This window comes from Dama dama, chromosome 6 (assembly GCF_033118175.1).
Source record: "Dama dama isolate Ldn47 chromosome 6, ASM3311817v1, whole genome shotgun sequence".
Lineage (NCBI taxonomy): Eukaryota > Metazoa > Chordata > Mammalia > Artiodactyla > Cervidae > Dama > Dama dama.
The window spans coordinates 26,559,914-26,586,858 of record NC_083686.1 but is presented as its reverse complement, the minus strand read 5'-3'; the positions used below and the strand labels follow the sequence as shown (position 1 = coordinate 26,586,858).

The 26,945-nt window shown below is 40.1% G+C and overlaps 1 protein-coding gene across 1 annotated transcript in view; it reads right to left on the bottom strand.

Moving 5' to 3' along the window:
• Positions 1-215: 215 nt before the first annotated feature.
• The window catches only part of BTC (betacellulin), a 53,956-nt gene continuing 27,226 nt past the window's right edge, over positions 216-26,945 (bottom strand). Inside the window, exons 3-6 of the mRNA XM_061145786.1 lie at positions 17,336-17,453; positions 9,044-9,190; positions 6,905-7,015; positions 216-4,861 (exon numbers count right to left, since the gene is read on the bottom strand). Of these exons, the coding sequence (XP_061001769.1) occupies positions 6,907-7,015; positions 9,044-9,190; positions 17,336-17,453 (374 nt within the window). The 3' untranslated portion in view covers positions 216-4,861; positions 6,905-6,906. The remainder of the gene's footprint in view (positions 4,862-6,904; positions 7,016-9,043; positions 9,191-17,335; positions 17,454-26,945) is intronic.

Below are 26,945 nucleotides of genomic sequence, written 5' to 3'. Positions count from 1 at the left end.
TCCTAGATACCCACATTTTGAATTTTCCAATAGCGCAAACATAATTTATCTCTTGAAAAATAATTACTGATTTTGTTTTTAGAGTTATATCATTTATTTCATTTTCTAATACAGAATTTCAGACTACTTCAGACATCCAAAGTTGACAGGTCCCAAGGTTGAATGGACTTGCAAAAGTACAAACTAGATGTTATTATAAGACACACACTCTCAGGATCCAGTCACATTAACAAAGAGACAGGAATAGACTATTCGCACGTTATGTTCCAGTGTCAGTGTTCAAATGCCAAAGTAGGTCACATGGGAACAGGTTTCTTTGCAGAAAAATACTTTGAGGCATAGAAGAGTCTTTGAAGAACAGATGTCCAAACGTAGCACCCATATTCATCAAACATAACAAAAAAGATTGTATAAACCAAGATTCTTGCACTGAAGAAACATAAACTTTTTTTCCTTTTTTTTTTATAATAATAACTGTCAGGAGCAAAAAAATACATAATTTACTTGGGGGTGAAAAGAAACCTGTTTCTCTCACCATATACTGAGTTCTGGGAATGCTCATCTTGAGTTTCATGCTCCAAGACAGTGGTATAGGTTGAAAGTCTAATGATAAGTGCTCTAGATCATGTAACTTCTTGGATAAGTCCTGTTTTAAATTCAGTGCTGTGAAGGATTATATCCACTACAACATAAACTAGTGACCCTGACGTCACTATTTGTCCACTGATGAGGTCCCGGGATCTAAGGTACTTGGCATTTAGTAGGTACTTAGCAAATATTTTTGAATGAATGAATGATAGCAATGCCCCAATATATTTAGGTTCTCATAATGTAGTGTATGCAGACTATATTAAAATGAAGGTTTCATTAAGGCAATAGCTAGGTCTTAAAACCATGGGCACTAAAATGTGTCCTAGACTTCCTTCATAAAATTTGGCACAAATCAGGGCCTTTTCCAAATAGCAGATTATTTGACCCAGAACATTTTACTCTACTCTCTATGTAACAATAATATAGAGTGGAAATAATCCACTTCAGGAAGCAAATCAAAAGCTCTCCATCTCAGCTCATTGCTACAACAGTATTGGAAGCAGAAACATCTCACCTCTCAGCACACATGCCCATATACTTTACCCTGTCACATACAGGACATTTTGAAACAAGACATGAAGCCTTCGTTCTTTCTCCTCTCATATTCTCTCATAGCAACACCCACTAGTCCCTCCACTGCTAAGGCTTTCCAAAAAATTCTGTAGAATTTGTTAAGGATCCAAGAACTATTTGGCCTTACCTGGGATATGGGGTAAAGACCTTTATTCTCAGAGCCAGTCATCAGTTCAGATGTAATTTCCCTCCAGAATCTTCCATGATTCCTTCTCAACTGGCTAAGTCATCCTCCTCTCTGATCCCATAATACCTGAGCCTCTCTTAGACCGCCAAACTGTATTGAAATTATTGCTGAGTAGCTGTTTCCTCCCACTAAATTGTAGACTGTCCAAGGGCCCATGTCCTATCCCTCCTTACATTTGTCACAGTGGGTGGTGCAGTACCTAGAATACAGGAGATGCCCAATCAGTGCTTGCTGGACTGTCTACTCAGTCTCCACGCTCCCCTGCAATCATTATCCTGAATGGCTATATGGTGACAAATGGAATATCATTGCTAGAAATGCTTCTCTAATTGAAGGCATTATTTGATAGTACTGTCTCATAAAGGACGTCATGTCTGCTTTAAGAAACTGTCATCCGCGATCTCACGATACACTGGAGTTAGTCAAGATCTTGGTTCCAAGTCATAGAAATCCAAATAGCACTAGCTTAAGCCAAAGGAGGAACTCATTACAAAGATACTGACAGGTCTCATGGAGGCTACACACAGGAACCGAATGAAGCTAAACTCTGAGACTGCATGGGACAGGAACTCAGACTGTCAGGAAACTCGCCTCTCACCTCAGTTCCTCTTTCACCAGGTTCTTTGCTTTTCTGGTCCTCACTGAACAAAACATGACTGTCAATAACTTTGAATTGCACATCTGTATACTCCAAGAACCCAAAGAAGGATAACTTTATTTCAAGTTCCCAATTTCCCTGGAAATGACTCCAATTTCACTAATTGCCCACCTTAGATCAACCAAATACAGCTGGTGCTCATGATCAATTGTGTCCAACTCTTTGCAACCCCATGGACTGTAGCCTAGCAGGCTGCCCTGTCCATGAGGTTCTCCAGGCAAGGATACTGGAGTGGGCTGCCATTCCCTTCTCCAGGGGATTCCCCAACCCAGGGATCGAACCCACATCTCTTGCGTCTCCTGCGTTGGCAGGCGGGTTCTTTACCACTAGCACCACAGAGGTGAGGTTAAAAATATGGCCAGGCTGCTGAGTAGCCAGTCTCATAAGTGTCTACCATATTTTCAAATTCTTCAGTTTCCAAGGAAAAAATATGGTCAGAGTAAACTATTTCAAAGGTATTCATGATCGTTGCTATAAAACACAAGGTTTTGTAAGGCAATAATGCTCAATTTTATTTCTATTAAAAATGTGTGGTAACAATAGAAAATCCCTAAGCAAATATATATTTGCTTTGTTTTAAAAATAAATTTATTTTATTACACGATAATACTGACAGTTTACATAAATGAGGTCATTCAGTATAGGCAAAAAAAAATTATAAAATACATTTTAAAAACATAGGAAAATCTTTGAAGTTCTTTCTTGGTAGTTCAGATCTACCAAACTTCAAGAGACACATTTTAGCATCAGAACAAAATTTCCAAGCTTGAATTGCCTTGAGAGATTCCATTGGTCAACCAACCTCGGTTAAGGAAAGAAGAAATATTTATAGCATTTTTAAAAATTTTAAATGCTCTAATGAACATTTGTTTCAAGCACTCTTAGTAAAGACTGAGAAAGAGAAAGCATGAAGAAACTCAGAAGAAGCTTTTGAAAAGAGTGTATACAACATGAATCAGGTGAAATTGATCCTATTTCAAGGATGGTCATTGTTTGACCTAGTTCTTACTGGTATTTGAGCTATTTCTGTGTTATACTTAAGCACGGCCTCATTCTCACTTGAAATACAGTGTGTGATAAAAAAGTAATACAGAACTTCACCTTTTCTCTGAATTCTCTTCTTCATTTCAGGCATGGAGTCTACACTGCAAATTAGAATTTACAAAGATACTGGAAAAGCTGCTTTGCTGACAGGCACAACAGCCAAATTGTAGTAATTTGAGGACATCTGCCATCAGTTTTTATAAATGATCCACCCAGCCAATGTAGGAAATTCCATATTCTATGGAATTTTGACTAAATGTGCATTCTGCTTTTTCAGATTTAAAAAGAATCTTTATTAAATGTAATATGGAGTTGAAGGAGCATTTGGCAAGATGGTCCCACGTAACAGGTGACTACGGTCATAATTTGATTGCACTAAAATTCATCTGAGAGCACTCACAGGTACTGTTCTCTTGTATGCTAAGTCACTTCAGTTGTGTCCGACTCTTTGTGACCCTATGGACCATAGCCCACAAGGCTCCTCTGTCCATGGGACTCTCTCAGCAACAGTGCTAGAATGGGTTGCCATGCCCTCCTCCAGGGGATCTTCCCAACCCAGGGATCGAACCTGTGTCTCAAGTATTCTGCATTAGCAGGTGAGTTCTTTACCACTAGTGCCACCTGGGAAGCCCCAGAAGAACAAAAATGAGGATATGCCTCATACATCTCTGCCTTGGCTCTGCTGTGCTGTCCCTGACCATTTACCCCAGGATGAATAGCCTCTTCCAGCGCTTTATCTATCCTTTAGCAAGCATAAACATTTATCTGGAGCTTAAAGATGGTCATGCAATTACTTTCCATCTCTGTCATTTTCCTAACTGTGGGACAAATCTGTTTGCTTTAGAAATGTAAAAATGTATGTATATCACTGAGAATTTACAAAGGAGCAAAGAAACATAATGAAAGTCAAGCCCATAGAAAGCATGATGGTAACAGTATCGTATATCCAGGACTCTGCAACCTGAGTTTCTGCAGGAAAATGTACCAGTGCCTCAGTCATTGCACACACAGTTTAGTGTAATGTCTTGGGTTATATTGTGCATTAGGTTGCAACAACTCCAGTGAACAAAAATGATGGTTAAGAGCAAACTTTGAACTTAGCTAAATATTGGTTCCAATTTCAGCTCCACCAATTCCCAATTCTATAAATCAGGGTTAGATTATTTAACTTCTTGTGTTGTGTTAGTCGTGTCTGACTCTTTGCAACCCCATGGACTGTGGCCTGCCAGGCTTTTCTGTCCATGAGATTCTTCAGGAAAGAATACTGGAGTAGGTTTATCTTCAAGACCCAACGATCAAGTCCAGGTCTCCTGCATTGCAGGCAGATTCTTTACCGTCTATGCCATCAGGGAATGTCCTTTAGCTTCTTAAGGTCTATGTCTATACATGAGAAATGAGGATCATGGGTTTTTGAAAGAATTAAAGGAAATAATGTATTTCAAACTCTTAGCACATAGTAAATGTTGGATAAATGGTAGTTTTATTATTAATGCAATTCCTAAGATCTAAACTCCTTCCTACTCTTCTTTTTTGTTTGACTAGTAATTTTGGTGACAAAACTTAACTGGAAGTTTATTAAAATGTCCCTGCTTAACTGGGTGCTTTTCCCAAATACTATTTAATAATAAAATTACTTATTATTATTATAAAAACATAGTAAACAACACAAATTAACATTACCGACAAAAAGTAAATACATTATTTAAAATTCATTTTGTTAGCTGTTTCCTGAGACACATTCTGTCCATTTTCAAATGAGTAAGAAGATACTTTGTAACTTGTCATCAGCCTGGAGTAATCTTCATAGACTATAGGAAAAAGGAAAGAAAAAAAAAGAAAAAGAAAAAAGCAAGTCATTAAAAAGAAACTTATTATGTAATAAAAAAAGAAAGAAAAACACACACACAAAACCCAAGCAGGAAACTGTGGGTACCTCTGTCAAGTTTATTATTAACCTCTCTATTTGAACCTGTATTCCTTTTCTTCTTCAAAACTTGTTCTCCTCAAGATTGAGGAATATACAAGGAAAGGGGGGAATTGTAACCAAGCAAGACCCTATGGGGCCTTCCTGAGACCTGCCTTCACCCATATCCTCTGCTTTATGTACTCTCTCAAGTACCTAATTAATAATATTTGATGCAAATTTCTTGACTTGTTTTGGCGATGGGAAAACCTCCCACCAAATGGAAGAAGTTACCTACCTGATGACCCTGAACACATAGCCCCAAGTCTCCTGGAACCTTAAAACTGATAATGTTAATCCCTATGACAACACCCTGCTGCCTCATCATCAGCCATTCAGAGAACTGCACAAGCTGATCACCTACCCAGCCATTCCACCTCCCACTTGCCCTTTAAAAAGGCTTTGCAGAAACCTTTAGGGAGCTCCAGGTTTTTCAGGACCTGAGCCACCTATTCTTGCTATCTCATAAAACATACACACACACACCAAAAATAAAACAAAAACCTCCAGAATCAGCATTTTTGTTTTCAATTCATTCATGTCATTCTGATAATAAGCAAGAAGGACATTATAATTTCTCGATAATCATTTACTGTACTCTATTGTTCTGCTGAGCAATTCTGGAAAAGGAGATTTTGCTGGGCAAGCTATGGAAAGCCACCATTTTCTCCTGCTGGATGAATAAGGCAGCGTGTGGCCATGGTTGCTGCTAGCTTCTTCTATGACCTAAAAGGACTTAGCCAAGGATGAAGCCAACTCTTGGAATGGTAAGCAGAAAGGCAGAAATAATAGTTCTCTGTATGAGAACTCTGGTACAAGCAAATGTGAATGTTCTCTTTCCTCTGGACTGCCAGTGCATGTGAGGCAATACATCGCCTTTATTTTAAACCAGCTTGGTGGGGTTTGATGCCATTATAGACCAGATTGCCCTGCCTGACTCAGCCAACTATGTTCCATCTGCCTCCTGGAGCCTTCCCCTGCTCATTACTCCAGGGGGAGCCCAGGCTGCAGCCTGATCTATGGACTGCTTCACATGGGCTCCCCTGCACCCCGAGTTCCTGTTGGGTTTGGCTAGTGAGAGGTACTTGCTGAAGATCTGAAGGCAAGAGGACAGAGGTTTGGGGATATTCTTCTCCTACTCCTGCTTCCTTCCTTGTTCAGGTGCTGACCGTGGCTATTCCCATCCATAGCTACAGCTTCTGCCTGGTGGGCCCAAGAGCACAGCCAGCTTCTCAATGGCAAGGTAAGTGATCTTCAGCCCTTTCAGGCCCAGGTGGGGGACAGCCTCCAGCAGTTGCTAGACTCTGGGAGCCTCAATATTCCTATGGGTTCCCTCAACCCTGCCCTCCCAGCCCCTTCATCAAAATGCCTTTGTTGGATCATCTGAGAGAATTTGTGATTCCTGCTGAGATCTCAAATGATGGAGCATTTAAAAGAGCCTTGAAAAGTGCTTGGAATGCGGTAAATGCTCTGTAAATGTGGTTATTATTAAAACACTGCTTTTGCTATTTCCTTTCAAAGTGAGATGTCTAAACTAAAATTTTTATTTGTGTCCCCCAGTGAAAAATATATCAAATATCTTATAATATTTTATAAGAATATAAAATAACCACCACAACCATGCAGAACTAGAAACCAGAATGATCTAAGTGCATCAGAAAAACTGTGTAAAAGTCTATATTCTATCTCTGTGGTACCATGCAAAAGAAAGATATGATAAAGTCTTTTATTTGGCTTCAGATTCAATGAAAAAAATGTCAACTTATTTTTAGATGTTTTTAAACATAATCAAATTCCAATCAATGATTTACTGGATGCCATTAAACCCCACTTCACCAGGCAAATGTCACCTGAAGAGCTCCCCATCTACTAAGTTTATCATACTTACCATTAAGCAATACTAGTCTCTTGAATATCATTATTTATAGGAGTTAATTCTTTACCCAGAGTTCCCATTTCTTCTTCCTTCTTTCTTCTTTTCCGACGTTTCCGAAGAGGACTTGGAAAACAAAGTGTTAGAAATTAGCATGGTCCTTTTAGTTAATGCAGTCACAAAATTAAATGTCAAGAAAGCCTATGATCTTATTTCCAGACTGGTAAAAATGTACAGGTTCATTAAAAAAAAAATTTAGGTTCTCTCTTAAGCCATCCCTTTCTCTAGGCTCAAATAGCTACAATAGCAAAAGTACAGAGAGAATGTAGTTAGAGCTACATAGGAGGAATATAGTACTTGATTGTGGATAGAGCTTGTTGAGCACAAGAAAACTTTTCAGACCAAGTCATTTTATAGAATAGACTGATAAGCATTATTTAGTATGTAAATAAAAGATAGTACAAAATGGAAACTGACATAAAACTAAGAGAATGAGGGTAATCTCTGAATATGTTAATTAAGTTTCTAGATAAATTATTTAAAAAATGTATTAGATATTCTGTAGTGCAGTTCAGTTTTCTTAAAATATGATACAAAATGAATGTAATAAAATAGAGCATTTCCCCACTCTGCCCCAAACTTGGCATTCTAAAATTCCTTTTTGCCATAAAGGAAGTAAAATGTTACAAATATCTTTCAATTTTATATCTAGAAGGAATCCTACAGATTATTTGTAAATGAGAGTTTAATCCTCTCATTTTAGAGAAAATAAAATTAAAGTTTAAAGAGATTAAGAAGTTTGTCCAAGTTCTCAAAAGTGTTTGATGGCACAGCTGGGACAAAAATCTCTGTAGACAGCTGGTAGCTATGTTAACGCTTTTCTACCAAGAATGCTGTAAAGAAAGGAATCATCTAACACCCTCCTGTAATGAGAACCACAGTCCAAAGTACAGTTTAGGAGGCTTCTCAAGACATGAAGGTAGCATTTGAAAAAAATGCTTTTTTAGCACGCTGTGTGGGAGTCCTGGCCTGATAAAAAATTTGATGAGTTTCCAAAACTAAAGCATTGTACTAAGCCATTCTGTCTCACAGAAAAAAACAAGGATTTTCTTGATTAACAAAGTTGAGGTATATAATGAAAAATAGAGACAGGAGAAACAGTGCAGGCATCTTAATAATAAAATTCATTATTTTAATGTGACTAATAAAAAATACTTTTGTTTCTATCTTTCAAAGTTTTTGTGCCACAGTACAGTTTAAGAAAAGTATTGTTTAAACTATTAACAAAGTTACATAAAAGGTGATGGACTCTAAGGCTAAATAATTGACTTTTTTTTATTTCCTTGGACTACAAGGAGATTAAACCTGTCAATACTAAAGGAAATCAACCCTGAATATTCATTGGAAGGACTGATGCTGAAGCTGAAGCACCAATCCTTTGGCCACCTGACGTGAAGAGCTGATTCACTGGAAAAGACCCTGATGCTGGGAAAGATTGAAGGAAGGAGAAGGGGACGACAGCTCAAACTCAAGGAGATAGTGAAGGAGGCCTGGCATGCTGCAGTTCATGGGGTTGCAGAGAGTTGGACCTGACCTGGCAACTGAACAACAAAACTGACTTTTTTAATTGATATATAATTGACGTATAACATTTTATTCATTTCAGGTATGACTTGATATTTGTTTATATTGAAAATGACCACCACAGTAAGTTTAGTATTTAATATCCATCTCCACATTTACAAAATTTTTCATTCTTGTGATGAGAACTTTCCAGATCTCCTCTCTAAGAAACTTTCAAATATTCAAGACTATATTATTAACTATAATCACTATGTGTACATTACATCCCATGACCTGTTTATCTTATAAGTTTATACGTTTGGGTCGCCTTCATCCATCTTGCCCACTTCCTCTTTCTCAGAGGATTTATATAAATTTTATTTTAAGTATAATTACGCTTAGAAAAATGACAAAAATCATGTCATGTGTTTATTATAAATGCTTCAGAATAAATGATGGGGAACTGTAAAAAGTAATTTAAATTTTTAAAAAAGGTAAAGAGAAAAGGCAGGAAGGAGGGAAGGAAAGAAGACAGGAAAGGAAAGATAAAAGTTTTTAGACTTCCTTAAAATTAAATTTAAAAATACTTACTGACAGCATGTGCAGATACTGACCACCAAAATGATAAAAATTACCATAACTGCTATCAAACAAATCACCAAAATCTGCCCTCTGTCTCCTCTTAGGTAAAACAAGTCAATTCGCTCACATCTGGCCCCAGCATAGCCTTTATCACAGCTATAAAAACAGAACAGAAACAGGGCAAAAAGGTCAAAAAGTAAAAGACTTTTAAGAATCTCTACTATTTCTTTGTTGAAGAAGTTAACAACTTTTTTCATTACTTGGAATTAACAAAGGGTACAATTCCTTTAAAAAAATGTGTTTAAGCTGTACAATCACTGTGTTCATGAGAAATTTCATTCTTTGCTGAAAACCTGTTATCCTTTGGACATCGTTAACAATATGTCTAAGATACATAAACGGGGAGGGTAACACTAAAATCGACCTTGAAATTTTAGATTCTGAATTTGAAAGGGAGGGGGTGATAAAATCCCCTATACAGCACTCTCAAGTGCTTAAATATCCCTGGACAGGGAATTCAAAAATCCCCAGGATTTCCCATTTCATCAGAGGGTGATACAAAGAGTTTCACTGTGCCTGAGTTCTCCTATTATAAATTATATTTAAAGTATACAGTTTTATATGATCAAACATGGAACGTACAAAAACGTACAAAAATAAATCCTGTTATTTTACAGGATTTCTCTCCACATACCTTCCCCCACCCCCTGGACTCTCTTTTGATCTTCCATATATCAGTTCTGGTTCTAATGCTTGTAGGAGTCGCAGATTAGGTAAGTCTCTTCCATTCACCACCTCCCCAGCTGCATCCCCTCAAAACACAATAGATGTCCTCTCCACTTCCTTTATCTGATTCTCTAAAGCCACAGTTTCAGATCTGTGCACCATTCCCTGTGTGCTTAGAAGCGAGGTCGTGTCTGACTCTTTTGGGAACGCCATGGACTGTAGCCCACCAGGCTCCTCTGTCCATAGGATTTTTCAGGCAAGAATACTGATGTGGGTTGCCATTTCCTCCTCCAGGGGATCTTCCCCACCGAAGGATCAAACCTGTGCCTACTGCGTTGCAGGGAGGCTCTTGACCCTCTGAGTCATCGGGAAGCCCCACCTTTCCCTCTGCTCTCTAAAGGCCCCTTTGCTGCATGGTCATGGTAAAGTGAAGGAATCAGAAATCAGCAAGCTCTCCAAATGCCTCAATCCCCCCTCTCATTCTCTCATCAACTTCATCAATACAGTCCTGAGTTGACCTCAACTTAGCAGATGCCCCCTGTCTGAAGTTACAGAACCATTTGATCAAGCACCACTTAAAATTCAGTAATCTGGGGACTGTCCATTGCAGTCCCTGACTTGTGTCAGATGCCTAAAGGATGCATAAAAAGTTTGTCTGAAGATATTTGAAAACCAAAATTATATGTTGTAACATCACTACTTTTGGCTATCAAATATCTTCTCTTTTTTTCTCCTCAGACTCATTCCAAACACAAAGAGATACTGGTCGTATACATAATTGTTTAAATCTCAGAAAGATGAAGCTCTGCTTCTTAAAAAAAACTGTGTAATTTCATTTTTTGTTGTCTTTGTTTGTTTAAGAAGGTATCTATTGCCAAGCCACTCTAGAGTCTATATCTGATAAAAAGCCAAGGCAGCCTTATTTCTCAAATAAGGAGGTCCCTGACTGATGATATTGTAGCTGCTACAATGATTAAAAAAAAGAAAAGAAAAACTAGCTTGGTCATAGTCATCAGTTGAAAGATGAGGCTCTATGTAAGCAAAGGAGAAAAAAACCACCTGAGGCCATCTATTGTAAAATGACCCCAGGATGTATGAGGGAAAATTGCTTCCTGCAAGATAGCTAGGCTCTTTATCGCAAGGTCAAAATAACAGGAAGAGAGCTTAGAAATATCTGAAATATCAAAAAATCTCTTGCACATAGAACTGGAAATTGGGGGGGGGGGGGTGGGAATCACTTTTAATTGCAAGTGTGGGAGGGAGGTTTTAATGGGTTTTTTAAAGGTTATAATTAAAATCTACAAATATAGTCTCATCTAATTAGCTGGAATGTTTCTTTAACAAATTTACTAAATACGGCATTTTTAAACAATAACTTTGCCCATAAAGTACATGGCAATTACTTGCTACTCTTTTAGAATGTTTTCCTAATTATAAGCTCTGGGTTCAGTTACTCACCCAAGCTTTAAATGAATTTCTCAGTAAGCAGTCCTTTCTATAAGTTACAACCCAGTGAAGCTATGTAGAAGGTCAAACCCTTACACAGCTAGTTACAATGACTCATGTTATTTCATTGCTCATCTAATTAATACCGTGTCAGCTAATGGTCATTTCAGTGGGAAAGGAAGAGGAAAAGGGTGGAAGATGCTAGCAAATGTTTAATAAATGCTGAGCAAATGAACAAGTTTTTATTTAATAAACATCTCATAAATTAAAAATAACATTTAAAGATGCTATGACCCTTGAGGACTCTGGGATCTCTGTTCTGAAATAATCACTAGGCACTATTGTAAGAACTTTATAAGTATCAACTAAATGATCCTTATAACAACATTTGAAATAGTATTATTAACCCCTTTTGGAAGATGGAGAAGCTGAGATATAAAGAAAGTAGGTGAGTGGGGGCTAGGATTCAAACACAGGAAGTCTGGCTCCCAAGTTGTCCAACCACATGTAACACTGCCCAGGGATCAAACTCATTTCCTGAGGCTCCTGCCTGGCAGGCAGATTCTTTACCGGATGAACCACTGGACTTCCAAGGTGGCTCAGGGGTAAAGAATTCGCCTGTCTCCTGCAAAAGACTTGGGTTCGAGGGTTCAGTCCCAAGGTTGGGAAGATCCACTGGAGAAGGAAATGGCAATCCACTCCAGTATTCTTATCTAGGAAATCCCATGGACAGAGAAGCCTGGCTGGCTATAGTCCATGGGGTGGCAAAGAATCGGACATGACTTAACGACTAAACAACAGCAAGTGAGCTGTGCCATCTAAAATAAAAGTTATGTATCTGGAAACAAATCATCCCCACCCCCTTCCCCCCCAAAAGAATACTGAGAAGACTAAGAAGGGATTGAGTTATTTGAAACACACACTTTGGTTTTTTATATAAACACAGGAGTCCACAACTCCCGTGATCCCAAACAAAAGGAGAAATTTCTGGTTTCCCAAGATGGCATAATCGCCAGTGGCAAGACAGTTTTGCCTGAATCTGTGCTACACCAAATCACCTAAAAGGCAAAGCCTAGTTGAATAGCTCCCATTCAATTCAATAGTACATTTATGGAACATTTACTCTGTGCTGGGTACCATAATAAATATTTTTGCTTGAGGTATTCTTTTGCTTAATTTTCAACACTTGCAAGAAGGATATTATTATCTTCTTTTAGAGATAATTAAACACCCAGGAACACTTATGGTTCAAAGTATGACCAAAGGTAAACAACTCATTGCTAATGCTGCTCATGGTTGGTTGAAACAAAATCTTAAGTGTATTTTACTCCAAAGACTCCAATGTTCTTCCTTCCCACCACCCTACTGCCCTCCTTGGTTTTACACCATTTCACCACTAAGAAGGTGTTTCTGGTTCAGATTAAAGCCTTGGAATTGACATTCAGCACAGCACTAGATCAAACCCGGATCTCTTGCTTTGCAGGCAAGTTATTTACCTCTTTATTGTCTGAACCACCAGGGAAGCCCCCAGTGGTAAAGAACCCATCTGCCAATGCAGGAGATGTAAGAGATGCCATTTCCATCCCTGGGGCAGGAAGAGCCCCTGGAAGAGGAAATGGCAACCCCACTCAGTATTCTTGCTGGGAGAATCCCATGGACAGAGGAGCCTGGCAGACTGCAATCTATAGGGTCTCAAAGAGTGGGACATGACTGAAGCAGCTTAGCATGCACGCAGACACAGCACTAGATGAACTGTGACAGAGGGACTGTTCATTGATCCATCAGATGTTTCTTGAGCACCTAGTAAATTCTAGGCCCTGTGCTTGGCACTGGAATGTGAGAATGAATAAGCCATCATCCCTGCCCTCTAGGAGCTCAGTCACAGAAGGGAGGTTCAGAGAAACCAACAGTGATACTCCAGGGAGAAAGAGCTTTTCATTGAAATGTGACGAGATCACTGAGGAAGAACATCCAACTCAAATCAATGCAGGGATCCAGGAGGAGCTCATGTTTGAGCTGTATTTTAAAGCTTCAGTAAGAATAAACTTTCCAGACTATGAGAATAGCTTGTCTAATAAACCCTGCAAAGGAATGTAGGATTTCATAAGAACATTTGAGAATGTGGTGAGAAATATGGCTGGAAAGTCAAGCCATTCAACTATACTTCAGTGAAAACATATATATGTGTATATATATATCTCCAAAAAGGTTAGTGAGAGGAGTGATTCAAGATGATATTAGAGAGGAGACTAGAGACCAGATAATCTACTGAGAAGCTATGATTATTCTGGAAACAAGTAAGAAGAGACACTTATGGTTCAAAGTATGACCATGACTTCCTTTACATATAAAGGTGTCAGCTCTCCCTGAATTAGTTTGTAAATTCAATATAATCCTAATAAAAGAAAAACAAAATAAAACAAGCAAAAAAGGCATCATCAGAGGAGCTCTGGAGGAAATGGGTTTTAACCTCTGACTGAGGGAGACAGGCTGGGTAATTCTGTTGTTGTTTAGCTGTTAGTTGTTGTCCAACTCTTTGTAACCCATAGGCTGCCAGGCTCCTCTGTCCATGAAATTTTCCAGGCAAGAATACTGGAGTGGGTTGCCATTTCCTCCTCTAGGGGATCTTCCAAATCCAGGAATTGAACCCTAGTCTCCTGCATTACAGGTAGATTCTATACCACTGAGCCACCTGGGAAGACCAGGCAGGTAGATTACACCTGTGGTTTTCATTCTAGAAGGCAGGAGTATTTTTTTTTTTTTTTTTTTTTTTTAGTTGGAGGCCAATCACTTCACAACATTTCAGTGGGTTTTGTCATACATTGATATGTATCAGGCATGGATTTACACGTATTCCCCATCCCAATCCCCCCTCCCACCTCCCTCTCCACCCGATTCCCCCGGATCCTCCCAGTGCACCAGCCCGGAGCACTTGTCTCATGCATCCCACCTGGGCTGGTGATCTGTTTCACCATAGATAGTATACATGCTGTTCTTTTGAAATATCCCACCCTCACCTTCTCCCACAGAGTTCAAAAGTCTGTTCTGTATTTCTGTGCCTCTTTTTCCATTTTGCATATAGGGTTATCATTGCCATCTTTCTAAATTCCATATATATGTGTTAGTATGCTGTAATGTTCTTTATCTTTCTGGCTTACTTCACTCTGTATAAGGGGCTCCAGCTTCATCCATCTCATTAGGACTGGTTCAAATGAATTCTTTTTAATGGCTGAGTAATATTCCATGGTGTATATGTACCACAGCTTCCTTATCCATTCATCTGCTGATGGGCATCTAGGTTGCTTCCATGTCCTGGCTATTATAAACAGTGCTGCGATGAACATTGGGGTGCACGTGTCTCTTTCAGATCTGGTTTCCTCAGTGTGTATGCCCAGAAGTGGGATTGCTGGGTCATATGGCAGTTCTATTTCCAGCTTTTTAAGAAATCTCCACACTGTTTTCCATAGCGGCTGTACTAGTTTGCATTCCCACCAACAGTGTAAGAGGGTTCCCTTTTCTCCACACCCTCTCCAGCATTTATTGCTTGTAGACTTTTGGATAGCAGCCATCCTGACTGGCGTGTAATGGTACCTCATTGTGGTTTTGATTTGCATTTCTCTAATAATGAGTGATGTTGAGCATCTTTTCATGTGTTTGTTAGCCATCTGTATGTCTTCTTAGGAGAAATGTCTGTTTAGTTCTTTGCCCCATTTTTTGATTGGGTCATTTATTTTTCTGGAATTGAGCTGCAGGAGTTGATTGTATATTTTTGAGATTAATCCTTTGTCTGTTTCTTCATTTGCTATTATTTTCTCCCAATCTGAGGGCTGTCTTTTCACCTTACTTATAGTTTCCTTTGTAGTGCAAAAGCTTTTAAGTTTCATTAAGTCCCATTTGTTTAGTTTTGCTTTTATTTCCAATATTCTGGGAGGTGGGTCATAGAGGATCTTGCTGTGATTTATGTCAGAGAGTGTTTTGCCTATGTTCTCCTCTAGGAGTTTTATAGTTTCTGGTCTTACATTTAGATCTTTAATCCATTTTATTTTTGTGTATGGTGTTATAAAGTGTTCTAGTTTCATTCTTTTACAAGTGGTTGACCAGCTTTCCCAGCACCACTTGTTAAAGAGGTTGTCTTTTTTCCATTGTATATCCTTGCCTCCTTTGTCAAAGATAAGGTGTCCATAGGTTCGTGGATTTATCTCTGGGCTTTCTATTATGTTCCATTGATCTATATTTCTGTCTTTGTGCCAGTACCATACTCTCTTGATGACTGTGGCTTTGTAGTAGAGTCTGAAGTCAGGCAGGTTGATTCCTCCAGGTCCATTCTTCTTTCTCAAGATTACTTTGGCTATTCGAGGTTTTTTGTATTTCCATACAAATTGTGAAATTCTTTGGTCTAGTTCTGTGAAAAATACCGTTGGTAGCTTGATAGGGATTGCATTGAATCTATAGACTGCTTTGGGTAGAATAGCCATTTTGACAATATTGATTCTTCCAATCCATGAACACGGTATGTTTCTCCATCTGTTTGTGTCCTCTTTGATTTCTTTCATCAGTGTTTTATAGTTTTCTATGTATAGGTCTTTTGTTTCTTTAGGTAGATATACTCCTAAGTATTTTATTCTTTTTGTTGCAATGGTATTGTTTCCTTAATTTCTGTTTCTGTTTTTTCATTGTTAGTATATAGGAATGCAAGGGATTTCTGTGTGTTATATTTTATATCCTGCAACTTTACTATATTCATTGATTAGCTCAAGTAATTTTCTGGTAGAGTCTTTAGGGTTTTCTATGTAGAGGATCATGTCATCTGCAAACAGTGAGAGTTTCACTTCTTCTTTTCCTATCTGGATTCCTTTTACTTCTTTTTCTGCTCTGATTGCTGTGGCCAGAACTTCCAACACTATGTTGAATAGTAGTGGTGAGAGTGGGCACCCTTGTTCCTGATTTCAGGGGAAATGCTTTCAATTTTTCACCATTGAGGGTGATGCTTGCTGTGGGTTTGTCATATATAGCTTTTATTATGTTGAGGTATGTTCTAGAAGGCAGCAGTATTAAAGAATAATACATGTACAGACATAGGGACCAGTAAGAGAAATGCACTGGGTTAAGAGGCATTAATCTTTTAAAAATTCATTGTATTCTCCCAAGCCAGGAAGCAAATAAATAAAATCTTTAAAAATCAGCTCTATCTTTCCCACACATGTAAGCACATTTTCCTTATTTCCTTACATTAGGTTTTTTCTTATTCCCCTCTAAGTATTTATGTATATTTTCTTAATTGAATTAAATTATAATCAAACTTTGAAGAAGTCCACAACTCTTCAATTTCCCCATTATATCAGGGCTTGGAATCACTGTCCTGAGATACTTGTGGGAGTGGGGTGGGGGGAAGAATACTGGGGCAACTACACAGAAGAACATAAGCATTCTATGAACTGTAGGTCAAAATTATACTTTAAAAAAAGTCACCTTGTTCTTTTATAAGGTAAGGTCTCAGCACTTTAGCAAGACATCTTTAGCAGAAAATAAATATTTAAGATATGCAGAAAATTTGTTTGTGCCTGAGTAAAATTAAACTTGGACTCAATCTACCAAGAGTTGGAAAGAGAACTCTCCTCCCAGTCTCCTGCTGTACTAAACAGACTTTATGGATCTCTAAAAATAGGACTGATTTCCATGCACTTAATTGACACCTGCAAAAGTAGCTTTGAATTTGGCAGAAATTTCCTTCATATTTACATTCACAGTGAACCACCTAACAAATGCCAGAAGAATGTCTTCGAGTTTGAACCACACCAGAGTTTATTTGAGCTTAAAAGCACCCTTAACACTAGACAGAAACAGTTTTGCTTGCTCAAGACAGCAGAGGAACATGAGCCCACCCCCGAAGGCGATCTGGACTCCTGCATGCTCAGATTTCAGCAAGAAAGTGTGCGTCAGTTTCTCCGTAGGTCACCGCCCCTAAACAAGTGGGGCGGGGTTTGGGGGGGGGGGCTGGGTAGGGCCAGGGAGAACTGTGACCTGACAGATGGCTGGGTTAGCTCAGACTTTCCGCTCCTGTCACCTCCCCCCACCCCAAGCCAGCTCCAGTCTGTACCCCTTGGCTTGTAAGCGCCGTGCTCCACTTACACGCAGGAGGGCGTCTGCTCGGCCACCACGAAGCGACATCTGCCTTTAATGCAGTAATGCTTGTACTGTTTGGGGCACCGAGAGAAGTGGCCTCTTCTCTTTGGTTGGGTGGTGGTAACTGGAGAAGGAGAAATGACTCAGTAATCAGCTCACTTCAAACGCACATTTGTAAATGTAATAGAATTACACTCCTACCGGTGTCGCCAGTGTTTCTGCAGAATATGCTCCAATTTCTCATCGCTCCTTCCCTCCACACTGGGATATGTCAGGCTTTGGGGACCAGAAACTGGCCCTAGAGATTGGCTATTGGGGAATGTGATGGGAATGTTTCAGATTTTAACTAAGATTTCTGTTCAAAGGACCTCTCAGTAACCGCAGCGCTGTTTAAAGGGTAAACATAATTGCGATAGAAGGGAAGATTGGCAAGATTGTCAGAGCTGTGGAGCTGATGACATTGAAAAGAGAGGAGGGTTTTTGTTTGTTTGTTTGTTTGTTTGTTTTTGCCTTCTTCTTTTCCTTTTTTAAAACTTAAACACAGCACTTACTGAGTGCCAGATGCTGGTCAATATGCTTTATATAGAGAGTCACCCCTTGGCATCTGAGGAGACTGATTCCAGGACCCCAGCTGATACCCAAATCCACAGATGCTGAGAACCCTTATATAAAATGGCATTTACAGTCAGCCCTTGGTATCGCCTGGGTGGGTCTGTGGTTGCCTGAATCTGAGGATGCTAACCGGAGCCCGCAGATTGGGGTGGGGGTGGGGGTGCTGTATCCGCTCATTTAATGCTCATAACAGCCTTGTGAGGGAAGCACCATTTATGGATGGGCAGAGCACAACGCTGGGAAAGACTGAAGGCAGGAGGAGAAGGGGCCAACAGAGGACAAGGCGGTTGGATGGCATCACCGACTCAGTGGACGTGAGTTTGAGCAAGCTCCGGGAGGTGGTGAAGGCCAGCGAGGCCTGGCGTGCTGCAGTCCACGGGGCCGCAAAGAGTCGGACACGACTGAGTGACTGAGCAACGACAAAGCACAGCACATAGAGGCTAAGTTACTTTCCCAGATCCCGCAGCTAGCATGTGGCAGAGCTGGGACGCAAACCCAGGCAGGCTGTGCATTTGACTGCTCCACTCTGCCAGGCCGGCAGCAGTCATCTGCCGTCTGCCTGAGGTACCCACAGGTCCTGCTTCTCTGAATCGAGATTATTCCTCTCATCCGACACCTGGAGGGCTCTTGCTGCTCTGAACGAGGAAAAGACTGGAAGCTTCATATCCAGGATTTCATTCCCTATACTGACTTTTTTCTTACCTTTTAGCATCTTAAATGCCTAATTTTTCAATTAAGGAAATAGCGGGGGATAATATGGAGCAACTTCTCCATCATTTACCTGTAGAAAGTTTCAATAAACAAGGGCTGTCAAGAGAAACACTAAAAAATGCTAACTAGCTGTTTCATGGGTTGATTCACAACAAACGCCTGCCCACACCCAGAGAAAACAGCTAACTAGCCAGCTGACCCAGGGTCGGACATTCGATTGTCATGGTATGACCAACAGCTTGCAGGACTCAGATACCTGTGAAATCAGAAAGTCCATGGTGGTCACTACAGAAGGGCATTGCACATTAGGTTTGGTATGGCACCTGTCACCCTGATGACGTTAAACAATCCTTTTAGAGATAGCAATGACCACTTAACTTTTAATTAATATTGTGAAATGAGTAAATATATAGCCACCCAGGGTCACCACAAAGGACACTCACAAAGGACTCTGGCTGATGGATACAGAGGAAATTCCTGGGATGCCAGGTCACAGAGTTTCAGAGGGTAGAACATTGCAGAGGAACTGGCTGACCTGGTTTTGGTCGGTGACTTGATTACCAGTCATGCTGACTGCTTGTATGTGCCAGACATTTGCTCCCATGCCTGCCAGTCAATGGACTCTGATTGAAATTTCTCCCATAAATAACTGCAAAATATCTCAAAGGCAAAGATCTGTGTATTTTGGCAAATAAATTGATCGAATGAAAATCAACTTCCATTCATTGAGTATTTCCTCTTTCCAGAGGCCTGTAGTAAGCATTAGAAAACATCAAAGAAATAAGAGATACCCTATCTAACTAGCTACATTGGCATGATAGAACAAATTTAATTCAATAATAAGCAACAAACCAGTAAAAACAACCATAGTAACCATGTAAACAGTGTGGTACACTGGAAACAATGGAAAAAACACTGGCTTAAGAGGAAGGAAATCAGTGTTTCGTTTTCAGCTCTGCCTTACATGAGCCATATAGGTCCAGGCAAGCTAATTAAGCATCTGAGCCTCAGTTCCATGATCTGGAAATTGAAGATGATAACATCTACCTTGCAGTACTTGGATGCAATCTCAAAAATGACAGAATGATCTCTGTTCATTTCCAAGGCAAACCATTCAATATCACGGTAATCCAAGCTTATGCCCCAACCAGTAATGCTGAAGAAGCTGAAGTTGAATGGTTCTGTGAAGACCTACAAGACCTTTTAGAACTAACACCCAAAAAAGATGTCCTTTTCATTATAGGGGACTGGAATTCAAAAGTAGGAAGTCAAGAAACACCTGGAGTAACAGACAAATTTGGCTTTGGCGTACGGAATGAAGCAGGGCAAAGGCTAATAGAGTTTTGCCAAGAGAACGCACTGGTCATAGCAAACACCCTCTTCCAACAACACAAGAGAAGACTCTACACATGAACATCACCAGATGGTCAACACCAAAATCAGACTGATTATATTCTTTGCAGCCAAAGATGGAGAAGCTCTATACAGTCAGCAAAAACAAGACCCAGAGCTGACTGTGGCTCAGATCATGAACTCCTTATTGCCAAATTCAGACTTAAACTGAAGAAAGTAGGGGAAACCATTAGACCATTCAGGTATGACCTAAATCAAATCCCTTATGACTATACAGTGGAAGTGAGAAATATATTTAAGAAACTAGATCTGATAGACAGAGAGCCTGATGAACTATGGACGGAGGTTCATGGCATTGTACAGGAGACAGGGATCAAGACCATCCCCATGGAAAAGAAATGAAAAAGGCAAAATGGTTGTCTGAGGAGGGATTACAAATAGCTGTGAAAAGAAGAGAAGCAAAAAGCAAAGGAGGAAAGGAAAGATATTCCCAATTGAATGCAGAGTTCCAAAGAATAGCCAGGAGAGATGAGAAAGCCTTCCTCAGTGATCAATTCAAAGAAATAGAGGAAAACAATAGAATGGGAAAGACTAGAGATCTCTTCAAGAAAATTAGATATACCAAGGGAACATTTCATGCAAACATGGGCTCAATAAAGGACAGAAATGGTATGGACCTAACAGAAGCAGAAGATATTAAGAAGAGGTGGCAAGAATACACAGAAGAACTGTACAAAAAAGATCTTCGCGACCCAGATAATCACGATGGTGTGATCACTCACCTAGAGCCAGACATCTGGGAATGTGAAGTCAAGTGGGCCTTAGAAAGCATTACTACAAACAAAGCTAGTGGATGTGATGGAATTCCAGTTGAGCTATTTCAAATCCTGAAAGATGATGCTGTGAAAGTGCTGCACTCAATATGCCAGCACATTTGGAAAACTCAACAGTGGCCACAGGACTGGAAAAGGTCAGTTTTCATTCCAATCCCTAAGAAAGGCAACCCCAAAGAATGCTCAAACTACCGCACAATTGCACTCATCTCACACGCTAGTAAAGTAATGCTTAAAATTCTCCAAGCCAGCCTTCAGCAATATGTGAACCGTGAACTTCCAGATGTTCAAGCTGGTTTTGGAAAAGGCAGAGGAACCAGAGATCAAATTGCCAATATCCGCTGGATCATCAAAAAAGCAAGAGAGTTCCAGAAAAACATCTATTTCTGCTTTATTGCCTACGCGAAAGCCTTTGACTGTGTGGATCACAATAAACTGTGGAAAATTCTGAGAGAGATGGGAATACCAGACCACCTGACCTGCCTCTTGAGAAACTTGTACGCAGGTCAGGAAGCAACAGTTAGAACTGGACATGGAACAACAGACTGGTTCCAAATAGGAAAAGGAGTCCATCAAGGCTGTATATTGTCACCCTGATTATTTAACTTATATGGAGAGTACATCATGAGAAACACTGGGCTAGATGAAGCAGAAGCTGGAATCAAGGTTGCTGGGAGAAATATCAATAACCTCAGATATACAGATGATACCACCCTTATGGCAGAAAGTGAAGAGGAACTAAAGAGCCTCTTGATGAAAGTGAAAGATGAGAGTGAAAAAGTTGGCTTAAAGCTTAACATTCAGAAAACTAAGATCATGGCATCTGGTCCCATCACCTCATGGGAAATAGATGGGGAGACAGTGGAAACAGTGTCAGACTTCATTTTTTTGGGCTCCAAAATCATTGCAGATGGTGATTGCAGCCATGAAATTAAAAGATGCTTACTCCTTGGAAGGAAAGTTATGACCAACCTAGATAGCATATTCAAGAGCAGAGACATTACTTTGCCAACAAAGGTCCATCTGGTCAAGGCTATGTTTTTTCCAGTGGTCATGTATGGATGTGAGAGTTGGACTGTGAAGAAAGCTGAGTGCACAAAAATTGATGCATTTGAACTGTGGTGTTGGAGAAGACTCTTGAGAGTCCCTTGGACTGCAAGGAGATCCAACCAGTTCATCCTAAAGGAGATCAGTCCTGGGTGTTCATTGGAAGGACTGATGCTGAAGCTGAAACTCCAGTACTTTGGCCACCTCATGTGAAGAGTTGACTCATTGGAAAAGACCCTGATGCTGGGAGGGATTGGGGGCAGGAGGAGAAGGGGACAACAGAGGATGAGATGGCTGGATGGCATCACCGACTCGATGGACATGCGTTTGAGTAAACTCCGGGAGTTGGTGATGGACAGGGAGGCCTGGCGTGCTGCGATTCATGGGGTTGCAAAGAGTCGGACACGACAGAGCGACTGAACTGAACTGAACTGAAAGAGCTGTTGAGAGGCTCAAGTAAAAGAACACATGAGGAAATTCTTAACTTCCCAGGTGACGCTATTGCTAAACAAACTGCCTGCAATGCAGGAGACCCAGGTTCAATCCCTGGGTCGGAAAGATTCCGTGGAGAAGGAAATGACAACCCACTCCAGTATTCTTGCCTGGAGAATTCCATGGCCAGAGGAGGCTTGTGGGCCCCAGTTCAAGGGGTCTCAAAAAGTCAGACACGACTGAGCAACTTTCAGTTCACTTTGTGTGCAAATTCCTAGCAAAGTGCACGGGACAATAAAGTCCTTGGTCAATGAGTTGATTCTAGAATCTCGAAAATCTTGACAATTCTAAGAGAAGTCTTGCAGCAGTACAAAGAGAGCTTATCTAATTAAAAAAAAAATTCTGGAAAATGCAGATTTTTTTAAAGAGATGCAAGCATGCGTGCTCAGTCGTGTCGGACTTCTTGTGACCCGTGGGCTACAGCCAGGCTCCTCTGTCCATGGGCTTCTCCAGGCAAGCATACTGGAGTGGGTTGCCATTTCCTCCTCAAGGGGATCTTCCCTGACCCAGGGATCGAGCCAGAGTCTCCTGCATCTCCTGCCTTGGCAGGCAGATTCTTTACCACTGAGCCACCTGGGAAACACTTTTAGGAGATGGTGAGCAAGCAACAGAGTTGTGGAGAATTTCAAGAGTGAAAACTCAGTCATCAGGAATATGCCAGCCTTATGCAGGAGGAGGGAGGCAGATTTAATGGACATGGAAGAGACCTGAAGGAGAGCAGCCAAGGATGGTCGTGAATGGAAGTCAGAGACCTCAAGTGTCAGCAGGCTGAAGTTTTACCCTTGAATGAGGTGGGAGAGAGTTGAAGAAGGTTCTTACAGGTTAAATTAAATGGTATGTGTGAAAACTAAACTGTGAAGCATTTTACCAATGTATTAGACATTAAAGCGCGGAATGGATTAAAGTAAGAAGATGCCAAGGGGGAAAGGAGGAAGCTAAGGCATATCTGAGCCATGCAGACATACATGATACAGGCCTGGGGTAGGGGAATGGAGGGCAAGGAGATGAACAAAAGAATAAAGAATCATCAGTACCATTTCCATCATAAAATACAGAAAATTTAAAACATGATTAATACAATAAAATAAAAGAACAAGTAAGAACAAGGACCCACTGTATAGCTCAGGGAACTCTACTCAATACTGCATAATAACCTATATGGGAAATGAATCTGAAAAAGAATAGGTATATGTATAACTTCATCACTTTGCTATACAACTAAAACTAATCCATCACTGTAAATCAACTACACTCCAATAAAGAAGCAGTGAGACTTACTGAGAGATCTACTGGGCTCCAGAAAGGTCTTTTCTACTTTGTAAAGCACACCTGACTTTAAACATAAGCTATATGGCTCTGTATCCTGAACTTCACTACTTCCTCTGGCTTCCATGACCTGCTAAACATAGCCAGCCTTTTTAATAAACACCATACAGAGCAAGATACCAGAGAGCACCTTAATCAGCAGCTGCTGGATGCAGTGATTTGATCAGCCTCGGTTCATCCAAGCAACACAAATCCATGCCAGGGAAAGGGTTGCCAAGTCCTGTTTTGATTGCTCACAGAGTTCCCTCCTTTGCCAAATAAGCGTGCCCTTAAATATTCCCAGCATTATTTGGATTTAAAATCCCTTCCATGTCACCAAGCAGAAAACGTCCTGTGATTTCTCTATGGAACTTTAAAACCTGGAAGAAAAATTAATCACACATATTGGCCTCCCCATTCCACATCCCCCCCCCCAAAAAAAAAAAAAACTAAATGGGAGCCCCTTTCTCTCTCTCTTGCATGGAAATGAGAAGGCTTATCAGCATTTCCTCCTTTGAAATGCACCTAAAATTCCAGTTTGCTTTCATCTAATATTCCTCAAGGTCACATTTTCTGAAAATTGAACAGCTGTGAAATCCAACATTTTCTGCCTATCATGAGACCTGATGACGTAGGGAAGGGGACGGTAAAGTCTATCCTTCCATTCCAGAGATATTTATCAAGAAAAAGGAAAAGTTAATCTTATGACAAAAGAATGATTTGTTCTACATATTGTGTTTCTCTGTTGAGAAGTGAATGGCATGGTCTTAAAAATGTAACAGCCGTGAAGATTCCTGTTGATACTGAGGTTTGTTTGCTGTTATTTAGTCATTAGGTCGTGTCTGATTCTTTTTCAACCCCATGGACTGTAGCCTGCCAGCCTCCTTTGTCCATGGGATTTCCCAGGCAAGAATACTGGAGTGGGGTGCCATTTCCTACTCCAAATACTAGGGGTGGTGGAACTTAATTGCTTTTTTCCCCTCTTACTTGCTCTTTTCCAACTCACACTCCCTGAACCAAATCACTTCTCTGGGAATGAGTTTGTTCCACAAAATTACATGGGAAAACTGCATGTACCAGATCACAGCACAATCTTTTAAGTGGATGGGCACTGCAGGTAACATATCACAAACTCTTCATGAGACACTGTATTCCAAAGATTCTACAGCCAATTAAATAAGAAACCACCAGGGCTACTGGAGGTCAAGGATGTCAAATTTTGATTCCAAGAGTTAGTAGAAGGGGTCAGAAGTAAGAATATCTTTCTTTGATAGTATGGGCAGGTAGATAGAAAGTGGTCACATTTTTGGGGTCATAAGAATGATTAGATGAGATGTGATGGATTCTCTTGAGCCAAACCAAAGTGGAGGAATACAGCAGACACCCAGATAACCTAGTTTAAATACAGAATTTTCCCCATTTTGATGGATGCTTTGATCAAACAGTGTGGTTCTTTAGTCCTTCTGTGTGTATGTGCTAAGTCACTTCAGTCGTGTCTAACTCCTTGTGATGCTATGGACTGTAGCCCCCCAGGATCCTCTGTCCATGGAATTCTCCAGGCAAAAATACTGGAATGGGTTGCCATGCCCTTCTCCAGGGGATCTTTCCAACCCAGGGATCGAACCCATGTCTCTCATGTCTCCTGCATTGGCAGGCAGGTTGTTTTCTACTAGCCCTGCCTAGGAAGCCCTAGTCTTTCTGTACATGATTCTTATTCTCCAGCCAAGCAGGCTTTGTCCTGCCTGTGTGATTAAAACTCTTCACAATTAATACATTAGACTTATTTTCATAAAATCGTCCCTTACCTATTCTGATAATGCTCATGAAAAATATATTTAATGATTTTTTTCAAATGATATCAATATCAGCAACTCTTCTGAAATCAACTCTAAGGGTAATATACAATTACTGGGGAAATGCTTTTTTGGTAAATTAACTCATTACAATGTTTATAACTTCTTGTATCTCTAAACCTTTAGTTAGATACATAGTTAAATCTCTGTGTAAGAGATTTAAAAGGGGGGAACTAAATGCAGGCTTCCCTGCTGGCTCAGATGGTAAAGAATCTGCCTGAAATGCAGGGGACCCAGATTCGATCCCTGGGTCAGGAAGATATCCTGGAGAAGAGAATGGCTACTTACTCCAGTATTCTTGCCTGAAGAATTCCAGGGACAGAGAACCCTAGCAAGCTACAGTCCATGGTGTCACAAAGAGTCTAACACAACTGAGCAACTAACACTTTAAACTTCTCAATTTTTTAAAATTTTGGGATAGGAGTCCCACAAGTGTTAACAAAGAGAGAGAGGAAGGGGGAAAAAAATCCTTATAAATTGACCTCCCCACACAGATATCCAACCTAAAAAGAGGAGGAAACAACCAGTGCACCAAAGAGTTCAAATGGTCACAGCAGCATCTGGAGAAAAGTTTCCTCCTAGACCAGGAAGTAGAGCCTGAGACTTTAATATTTTAGACATCTTCCCAGTAGGGACTTCTTCATTTTACAACCTTCTTAAACCAAGAGGGGAGGAAGGAGATTTTACATTTTTTAAGTTAATTTTTCTTCTTATCTTGCCAACTATCTCTGTGGGACAGAGGAATGTAAATTCAGGATGCTCTTGAAAAAGTGCAGCATCAGAAAATTTATTGTAATTGAGGATTCCCATTTGTCTTACATTCAATGCCGTTTCTTGTCAAAATGTGAATTGGTCTATTTCTCCAGGAAAAGAAAAAATAAATCTCACAGATGTACTTGTCACCATCGTGGGCTTCTAGAATATGTTTATACAGAGAGCCAATCAGGTCTTATCAGCAAGTCTTTTACCCAGAAGGACTGTGTCAACCATTTGTGAGCTAACAGGAGTGGACATTCACTTATAGCCATGCTTTTCATTCTAGCTCTTTGAACGGAAGAAGAAAGAATCCAGTGTTAAGATTTGAGTGTATTTCATATATTTAAAATTATTCTTGGCTAGGAGATAAATCAGAATGGACAGGAAAAAAAACTGCATTTCTTTTTGTTTTTCAAGAGTGCATGTGATGCCCCCTTTGCTCATTCTCCCAGGCTGGTTTGACTTCAGCTCTCTCAGCTCCTTATAAATTTTGCAATGCATTGAGGTGCAACACTTTCTCAGCTTTTCTCCTCAGTCCTCTTCCTCTCTGGGTGTTTCCTGGCTTCAAACAGCTTAATGATAACAATGCCCAAATTTGTTTCCATCCCAGATCTCTTCCTTCCATGCTAACTGCCTCATTAACATATGTCTAAC